Source organism: Gekko japonicus, unplaced genomic scaffold, assembly GCF_001447785.1.
Source record: "Gekko japonicus isolate JY-2015 unplaced genomic scaffold, Gekko_japonicus_V1.1 scaffold218, whole genome shotgun sequence".
NCBI classification, from domain to species: Eukaryota; Metazoa; Chordata; class Lepidosauria; order Squamata; family Gekkonidae; genus Gekko; species Gekko japonicus.
Window position 1 is genome coordinate 1348279 of NW_015167536.1, and position 10149 is coordinate 1358427.

The window sequence follows — 10149 nt, forward strand, 5'->3', positions numbered from 1 at the left end:
GTTCTGCTAGCAATAGTAACCTAGATTCCCTGCATTAGGATGTGGGGGTTGTAGATTCAGCTTCACAACAGGCTCTATCCCCAGCCATGCACACTCCTTGCTAATATACTCTTAGTTGCAAACTCTTGCTTTACTCCATCAGGTGCAGGTCTCTGAGAGCCACCGGGAGTTACGTGAGCTGCGGGCTGCTCTGCAGGTTGCCCAGAAGGAGAAGGAGCATCTGCAGGCCGAAAAGCAGGTTGGTGTGTTAGGGTCAAGGGTCCAAAAGGAATCAGCGTCCATGAGTTTGGGGGAGGAGGGAGATGCTGATACCCGTGGCCAGAATCTGAGCAGAGAATACTGGCATGGGAATACCTGGCAGTGTCAGAGAGGGGAGGGTCTTTGACAGAAGGATGGGTAGGGCTGTGAGACAGGTCAGGTGCTCCTCAAGATCTGGAGTGGCATAGCTCTCCTAGGAGCCGATGCTAACTTTTCGGCCATTCCCTGCCCTCAGGAGTTGCTGACGTACATAAGAGCGTCTGGAGAAGGTAGGTGATGAGAAATGGAGTGAGTCGGTTCTAGATGATGAAGAGGACATGGCACAGAATGCTCGTGGTCAGTGTCCCCATCACTGGCTCTATTACCCATCATGCCCAGTTCTACTGTCTTTATTTTTTTCCCAAATGTAAATAGTGGTATCTGAATTTTCTCCCTAAAGGGACCCAAAAGGATTTACAACAGGGGGGGAAAGCCACAATATAAATAAAGCCAATAAACAAAGAAAACCATGACAGTTAACAATTAAAACATGCATAGTAAAAATACATCATAAAACTAGAGCTAAAAATACACAGATAAAACAAAATAGCAGCAAATTAACACATAAAAGCCTCAGGGGCAAGAAACCGTAAGAGCATTTGGATCCGCTGTCTGGGAAGATTGATTTCATGTGTGTTCCATGGCATTGCTTGTTCACCCGATAAACAAAATAAATGTTGAGGAACAGATAAAATCTATTGCAAGAATGTATATAATCCCAGTAAACCAATTATGCTTTAATAACAACATGAGCTGAAACTCAAATACTTTGGCCACCAAATGAGAAGGGAGCACTCACTGGAGATGACCCTGATGCTGGGAAAGATTGACGGTCAAAGAAGACGGGGACGGCAAAGCATGAGATGGTTGGACAGTGTTATTGATGCAACGAACATGACGTTGAGCACATTCCAAGGGATGGTGGAGGACAGGAGGGCTTGGCGTGATGTGGTCCACGGGGACACAAAGAGGCAAAGATAAAATATCATACGGACCAAAGTCCCAGGCGGTCTCCCATCCAAGTACTAACCAGGCCCGACCCTGCTTAGCTTCCGAGATCAGACAAGATCGGGCGTGTTCAGGGTGGTATGGCTGTAAGCTACGGACCAAAGTAAGATTTAAAAAAATATGTTTCAACTGAACAGTCTTTAGTAGTTTCTAAGAGTGGTATTGCTTCAGAAGAGTACACATATTTAAAATATCAGGACTCAGGAGTATAAACACAATATCAATATTACAGTGGATAGTTGGAGTTAAGCCCCTTCAGGAACTCTTTGAAGGCCCTGTTTTGGAAGACCAAAATATACTATTTCTACTGAATAATATATTTGCAAGCTCCTTAAGATACCATCTATTGATAGTGGGTGAAGCTGGCAAAAAAAAATAATTTCCATGTAAAACAAAGCAGTGGAATTAATACTAGAGCAATTGCCCTGTAGGCACTAAAATTGCACATGCATATCCTGAGTGCCACCAATCCAAAAAGGCTTGTGTCGAAAATGCTGCAATCAATCTATGCAGGTACAGTCCCTAAAGGATCTCAGTGTTGATAAACCAAAAAAATGATTATTTATTTGTAAGATTGGTTGTAGGTTTCTTTCTCCTCCTTTCCCATGTGTTCTTGTGCTTCAGTTGTATACTGGAGGGGCCATGGCTCAGTGGGAGAGCCTCTTCTTGGCATGCGGAAGGTCCCAAGTTCAGGCCCTGGCATCTCCAGTTAAAAGGATCAGGTGGTAGGTGATATGAAAGACCCCGGAGAGCCACTGCCAGTCTGAGTAGACAATATTGACAATGATGGATTGATGGTCTGATTCAGTGTAAAGCATAGATGCATGTTTGTTCATGTTTGTGCTCATACCCCTCGTAGGCTCCCTGGACTCTCCACTCTCCGACTCTGAGGATGAGTGCCCCGAGGACATGCGCCTGCCTGCCCAGCTTGGCTCCTACAGCCTGTGTGACCGCCGAGCAGCTACTACCACACCGCCCTGTGCCCGCGAGCAGGCTCATGCTGTGGTGATCAGCCAACCTGCACCCATTGCAGGTCAGATCAAACAACCACCTGAGGACTCCAGTTCTGACTCGGTGAGTCTCTTGGGAGACAGAAAGTGTTCACTGGATAGATCTGTGTCCCCCTTTCTAGCGAAAGAATGTATGGTTGTGTGATTTCAATGAGGACAGACAGGTAGACAATAAGGGCAGACAGGTAGCCTTTCAGAAGAACTGTAAGCCCTACTTGAGTGATTCCCCAACATGATGCCTGCAAAATCTAGTCTGGGAGAACCAGGTTTGATTCCCTACTTGCAGCTGCTGGATGACCTTGGGCAAGCCGTAGTTCTGATAAGAGCTGATCTTGAAAAAGAGCAGTTTCTGTCAGAGCTCCCTCAGAGGGTGTCTGTTGAGGGGAGGGGAAGGGAAAGGAGTTTATAAGCCGCTCTGAGACTCTGAGTGAAGGGTGGGGTATAAATCCAATCTCCTCCTCCTTCCCCCCCACACCCGGAGCAGGAGATGCTTCAGAAGACCCCTTTGTATCTGCAGGGACCTCCTCATTCAGAAAAAGCAGTCTCCACCACAAGAGAATGGTTAGCTTGGAAACTTCCAATATTTTGTGACGCCTCCCCCCACAGCAGCCATTTTGTGGTGATATCCGCCCATGTTCTCAAAATTCCAAACATGCCCAAAGGTTCAATAAGGTTGGAGATCCCTGCCCTACCTGTTCCTGGAAAGAATGGAAATTGGCCGATCCAGATTATTTATAAATGGTCCTGTGGAATGAGAACCATCTGCTTCCGGACTTTGCGTCCAAAAATGACTAATCAGTTGCACATGGGAAGCTCACAGGGCATAATGGTAGTGGCCATCCTCCAGCATCTTGCAATAAGGGGTATACTCCCCCTAGATGTGGAGGTTCCATGTTTAGCTATTGTGGGGAAATAGCCACTGAAGATCCAGCTTCCCTATTGCCTACTACTGTTTTTAAGGCCATCGGGGTCCTATGTCTTGCAGAGATGAAACTCCTTAAGTTAAATTATGCATTGTATGAGAAAGCTCTGCTGAGCTTCCACCAATTGTGTTTGGAGGATCCTGAGTTCTAGAACTTTGAGAAAGGGAGAGAAAAGAGTAGTTATTGACAAGATTTGTACCCTACGTTTTTGCCCTATGAGAGCAACCAAGGCAGCTTTCTATTCCCTATCCACGTAATATAGCACAGGATTCTGTTGTGTTTCCCTTTCCCATGCTATGGTTACCGGCCAGGTTTTTGTTTTCCAAACGAAAGAGAGGGATTGAAAGCCCAGCTTTCCAGGCAAGGCCAGCAACACACTCACAAACAGGGTGTGAAGGTTGTGATAGCTTTCCCCTGTCATGTTTAGCCCCAGCATCAGGGATTGGGGTATCCTGCCTCTGAACACAGAGGTCCCATTTAGCCTTCACAGCAGAAAGCTCTTGATAGTCCAGTCTTCCAAGAACATACGTCTTTGAAGGCCATCAAGGCTGTAGCCTTTACTAGTGGTAGGGAATTAATGCTTTGTCGTAAATATAAGGGACTCCTCCTGTCGCTTCTAGCACTTGCTGCTCCTCCTGGGTCACCGTGCCTATGGCTTGGCTTCGTGTGTGTGTGCCCTGTTGGTTCCCAAAGACAGGAAAGGGGGCAGGGCACTTGCTGGGTCTGAGTTGCGGCTGATGTCAGACCCGCTTTGGACAACTTCTCCTTTTGTATGTTAGGAGGCAGAGGACGAGAAGGCTGTCCTGATGGCAGCTGTGCAGAGCGGTGGCGAGGAAGCCAGTCTGCTCCTCCCAGAGCTGGGCAATGGCTTCTACGAGGTGGCCAGGTGAGGAGAGCTGTGAGGAGAGATTGGTTCCTCTTTTCTTTTAATTACACTTCCCAGTTGCAGAAAGGGAGACTCAATGGGTGCTGCGACTGTAGCTGCTGTTGCAATTCTTTTGATGCTGGTAACATCTGGAATCGCCCTGACTTGGATGGCCCAGGCTAGTCCAGTCTCAGAAGCTTAGCAGGGTCGGCTCTGGTTAATACGTGGATGGGAGACCACCAAGGAAGTCCAGGGTCACGACGCAGAGGCAGGCAATGGCCAACCACCTGTTAGTCTGTTGACTTGAAAACCCCACTGCAGTGGCGTTGGACTCATTTGTTATGAGGGATCTGACACAAATATCTGACACAAATATCACTTTGTCAGGCCAGGCCATGTGTGCCATAAAATGTAATGCCAGGTACGAGAGTTATAAACTTTATAAGGGACACAGGCAAGCCCAATTAACAGTATTATTTTTTACTCAAAATAAAAGCAGGCTTCAAACATGAATGCTCTTACAGTATTTCCTTAAAGTATCTCCCGGATGCCCACCCTACCACTTCCACCACCCGTTTATACATTAGCACTGGGACAGTTTGCAGGGACATAATGCACAGCCTCTGTCATCTGGCCACAAGGCAGTTGCTTGTGGGCCGCGTAAGAGCCCTGGACAGACTGGTTTCAGCCCATAGGCTGCATGTTTGACACCCATGCCCTACAGGGTTGCAGTAAGTCAGCTTACCCTGACCTGGATAGCCCAGGCCAGCCCAGTCTCATCAGAAGCTAAGCAGGGTCGGCCCTGGTTAGTACTTGGATGGGAGGCCACCATGGAAGTCCAGGGTTGATACAAAGAGGCAATGGCAAACTACCTCAATTTTTCTCTTTTCTTGAAAACCCTTTGGGGTGGCCATAATTTGGCTGTGACTTGATGGTACTTTCCAGCACCAACAGAATTTATCATCCCGAGAATCTCGTTTAAAAGAAATATAGAACAAGTGTCTAGTCCAGGGGTGTCGAACTCATTTGTTAAGAGGGCTGGATCCTACATAAATGAGACCTTGTTGGGCCAGGCCATATGTGTCAAAAAATGTAATGCCAGGTAGCGGAGATATAAACTTTATAAAGGACACAAAGACAAAGGTTTTTTTTTACTTAAAATAACTTGCAATATTTTGTTTATTTAACAGTGTCTAATAACTGACACCTCTTGCTCTGAATTATTGCATCAAAATGTCTGTGATGTTGCAATCTTGAGTGTGCTGTTCAGGTGTGTATCTGTAAGCTGCAAACCTACGATGACGCAGCAGCAGCAGAACTGGAAGAAGAAGCAAAAGACAGCCAAGTTCCACTGTGGGCCTGATAGAAGCCCTCCGGGGACCTCATCCGGCCCCCAGGCCGCATGTGTGACACCCCTGGTCTAGACCTTGCACTTTCAAAGATGGGCTAGAAAGTATGGGGGCCCTTCCTCTGAAATCTGAAGCCAGGGGGCTTTCAGAGATTTCAGGTGACTGAACGAATGAGTGCCCAGTACAGCTCCCTGCCTCTTGGCTAGGGAGACTGATTATATAAACTAGTTAAAAAAGAGAATAAATTATGCAAAATAAGAGGGATTATGCAAATATGCTCCCCTTTATATGTTGTATTGACGGTGCAGATTTCCACTTTTCCTGGAGTAAAACGTGGATTGTGGTCTGTTCCCTTCCAAATGTTGAAGGCTTTAGTTTAGCACAATGTGTACAATATAGAGGTCTTCAGCCAAAGATTTGCCTCGTTATATATACTTTTCTTTCAGTTATATCCTGCTTTTGTTGCTATCAGGGGCCATAAGCTGCTTAGAGTATAGAAAAGAAAGACCCCCCCCCCCAAAAAAAACCAGGAAATAGGGGGAAGTCTTCTTATCACCAAGTAGGTCGCCCCCACACACACACACTGGTCAATCTTCCATTTTTCAACCATTGGCAACCCTGTTTCCCCCCCTGTTCATTTATGATCTTATCAATGCCTATTATGTCCTGTGCTTGACTTGATGGACTTGATGCATTAACACTGTAGCTTGATTCAGTCATGGCTCTTACTAAGCACAGTGTCGAGGTCACGTCCACCACACAGCCTGCTCCAGCCAGGAACTGCTGTCCCAGATCCAAGTGCAGGGCCTGGGATTTATGGAGCCACCTTTTTCTGTTCTCTCCTGATGCAGTGGACTGACAGCGCGACAGATGTCGGAATCGGGGCCCTGCGGGATGGGTGCATCCCCCCTGGACCTGCCCTCGCCATCTCTCTGGAAGGAGTGCCCCATCTGCCACGAGCGCTTTCCACCCGAGAGTGACAAGGAAACCCTGGATACGCATGTTGACGGGCACTTCTTTTTTAACACTCATGACCCCTTCCCCTTTGAGTGACTCCATTTCCTCCCCCATCCTGTTGTGTCCCCATTGGCTTCCCCTCACCCTCTTCAATGGGACCCAGGCTGTGTATCTTCTCCCTTCCATGGAGAGTCTTGTGAGATGGATACTGTGCCCCCGCTGAGCGGCATCAGGTGCCAAGGGACAAGAAAGGAAGGGTGTCTTCTTCCTGGGGCTTTCTCCAAAGCAGTGTGGTCAGCCAGCTTGCACTGGGAGGCACAAAGTAAGTTACCGCATGCACACACACACACACACACAGTCTCTCTCTAAAACAAAATTGGGCAGAGAGCTCAGAATTTTACTTGTAGGCTTCCTTTAACTTCTTGTACCTGTTTTAGGGAGTGCCTCTACACGGAGGACCTGTTCACACCATTGGTTACCCTGCGACGTCATGAGTTTGAAAAAGAGCTGGCAGTCCTGGGCAAGACCAATGGGTTCTTGACTCTCCACTCATTCATCCTGGAGTAAGCTTTTATATAACGGTCATGCAAACAGCAGCTACTTTTATGGGTGAAGTTTACAGTTCAGTGGAGAAACACCGTGGCCCCATCCAAGAGGGTGTAACTGAAAACACTCTGGGGTTCCACGTATATAGGAGTTTTAAACTTGAGATAACTACATCTTTGCACTGCCGTACTACATACACTTGACTAACCATTTCGTAGAAACGTGATCATCTTATCATCCTACATAGCTTGCATGGGGTTAGAGGAGAACGCCAAGATTAACACAAGCATCAAATTACCAATGGCCATATTTCAGTGCACAGGTAGTACATAGCCTCATGTGCGCCCACACAGAAACTTATTTTGCATTTCTCACTTGTAGACTTTTAAGATACTCACACATTTTACTGTTCCAGTGTAGAATCACAACTCAATCACATTTAAATCCAAGCATTTAAGAATTTGCATTGAGAAGGAGGGTTAAACAGACATTACCCTCAGTCCTTCTTGTGCTTCAGTCTACTCTTAGTAGAAGCCATGACAAAGGGTGTCATAGAAGAGGTGTAGAAATGCGGTCAGGGATGGCTTAAGGAGATGGGGAAGAAGTACTTGAGGAGAGAGAGCCAAGGACAGGAGGGTCACCAGATCTCACACTATTGAAGTGCCACATCAGCTGGGTCTCCCATCTTTTTCCCTGGGGTTTTCCCACACAGAGCAAGCGTGCATTGTTTCCTGTTGCTTCTGTGGCTGCCAAGACAGTGCAGAGGCAACAGGACTTCCACAGGGCAGGTTTCCCCAGAGTCTTCCTTCTCAGGTATCCCAGCAGCGGCCATCCCACCTCCCCCAGGTCATCTTGGCTTTATCAGTATTTTCTTAATCTGTGCATGAATATTGTTATATCAGGTTCTCTTAACTCCCAGATGTCATTTTTCTTAAAAGTCTCGAGCCCCTTTCATTGTAGATATAGAGCGTTTCCCTTTCCACCCCTGCAATGAAAAGTGCTACTTTTCTTTTTTTTTTAAAACGAAGTTGGCAATTCATGAAACCTGTTGCACATCTTATACCATCGTATTGATATTACAATATTCAGTCGCTGGTTTAAAAGGCAAAGAACCACACACACACACACACCGGAGGCAGGAAGGAGAAACAGGTGCTGTGGGGAAGATGACTGCTACGAGGACAAGATGAGGGAAATTGGACATGGCCAGCCGTCCAGGCTTTAGTGCGATGTGTCCTGAAACTTTGCAGCAAAGCAGGTTTGGGAAAGATTGGGGGAAAGCCAGGGAAACCCTGGGAGGTGCAGAAATATACAACATGCTATGGAGAAGCAAGTAAAAAACCTGCCTCCCACCGGCATAGGACCTGGGGCAAATAACCTGTGTGGAAATGGTCCCAGTTGGAAAACTACAGAGTAACTGCCAGCCCATGATCTCATATTCACGGTCACGTTGACTAGAAAACCCCATTTCCCAGGTTCACTGAAAGGGTAGGAAAATTCATCCTTTAGCTGTATCGATGGTGAATTTAAAAAGGGCAAAGGTGTGTTAACAATTGAATGGTGCGTATGAAATGAGAGCGGCCACGGAGGCAAGCAACAAGCACGCCCAGATCGCTAAAGTTTTCCATCGCCTTGGCACAGATTTTAAGCTGCTTGCTTGCTGACCCTGAAAGGGGGGAGATGGGATATGCCCTCACAAGGAGGGCACTCAGAACTAAGTAGGTTGAATGCGCCCCTCCCTGCCTGAAATGCTCCCTACATGTTCATGGCTAGGATGTCAAGAAGAGTCTCAGGCACCCGGGCGAGCCCAGTCTCATCAGATCTCAGAAGCTAAACAGGGCCGACCCTGGCAAGTACTTGGAAGGGAGACCTCCAAGGAATACCAGGACTAGGACGCAGAGGCAGGCAATAGTGAGCCACCTTTCTGAAATGTCCAAGCTCCACTAGGGGGTCGCCAGAAGTCAACCATGACTTCCAGGCATACGTATACACACACACACACACACAATACCTAAAAAGAAGAAGAGTTTCAGGCTGGCCTCTCTCCCTCCAGATTCTAGTTTTGTGCACGTAGAGAGTATTTTACACGTGGCAGCATTCAAATGTCCGATTGCCCCCGCTGCACTCAACCGGTAGAGGCCAGCAGGTGAGGCTTCTGTGGACTGAGCTTGTGATGCAGAATATTTGAGTAGAAAGCAAACCAAGGGACGGAAACGAATGAATGTGGGTATTTATTGCTTTAGCTACAGGCCCTTACATCAGCGCAAAGAAAAAGCCCCAAGGATTTTATTGCTTACATTTATATATTATATGGCATTGTTTCTCTCTCCCCCCCCCCCATAACAACAGTTAAAGCTACCAGGCTCACAGGCGCGTAAATTAGAATAAAGCAGAGAAGAACGTCTAATAAAACCACCTCCGGCACAGCTCAGCAATGCCGAGGCAAACATACAAATTCTCAGAGAGATTAAAAAGGGGGGAAAAACCACAGTCAGTCTCTTTCCTTAAATGGAGCAGTTATCTTTGCATACAGAATTAAAATATGAGCAACCTAAAGTTATTTAACAGTACCTCAGTATTATTGAAACATTTGGAAAACGAGGAGTTCCTAATGTGGGTAAAGTCAGGACAAACCTAGACGTTACAGTGTCCGCAGGTAGAACCCATAGATACTGTCATGTCTAGGCTGACCCTCATTCCTTGCCTAGCAGGGGATTTAAAAGGCCACGGTGGCATGTTTTTTAAGGTTAAGATACAGGTCCTCCCCAGGGGTGGTCTGGATCAGGGAAAGTCAGGACAAACCTAGACGTTGCAGTGTCCGCAGGTTGAACCCATAGATACTGTGATGACCCTCATTCCTTGCCTAGCAGGGGATTTAAAAGGCCACGGTGGCATGTTTTTTAAGGTTAAGATACAGGTCCTCCCCAGGGGTGGTCTGGGTCGTGGAGGTGTGTGTCCTCCAATACACTCCCCCCCAAAACCCCCACATTCTACCCTTTCATCAAGAATCAACAAGGCAAATAATATACTTTTGCATAAGCAGTGAAACAGTTCTGTGTCCAGAATAAATGATGGCAAAGAATCAGTGCTGGGGGGGGGGGGCTATTTCGGGATTTCCCAAAAGGATCCCATTTTACATTAATGACCAATTGGGTTGTATCCTTCTGTTATGCTTGGCTAAGCATGGGACTGTC

At 46.9% G+C, this 10149-nt stretch overlaps 1 protein-coding gene across 1 annotated transcript in view; it reads left to right on the forward strand.

Moving 5' to 3' along the window:
* CALCOCO1 (calcium binding and coiled-coil domain 1) overlaps positions 1 to 8817 on the forward strand; it is a 35586-nt gene extending 26769 nt beyond the window's left edge. Inside the window, 6 exon segments of the mRNA XM_015413499.1 lie at positions 143 to 238; positions 494 to 513; positions 515 to 594; positions 2165 to 2379; positions 4018 to 4124; positions 6304 to 8817. Coding sequence (XP_015268985.1) covers positions 143 to 238; positions 494 to 513; positions 515 to 594; positions 2165 to 2379; positions 4018 to 4124; positions 6304 to 6505 — 720 coding nt within the window. The 3' untranslated portion in view covers positions 6506 to 8817.
* Positions 8818 to 10149: the final 1332 nt, after the last annotated feature.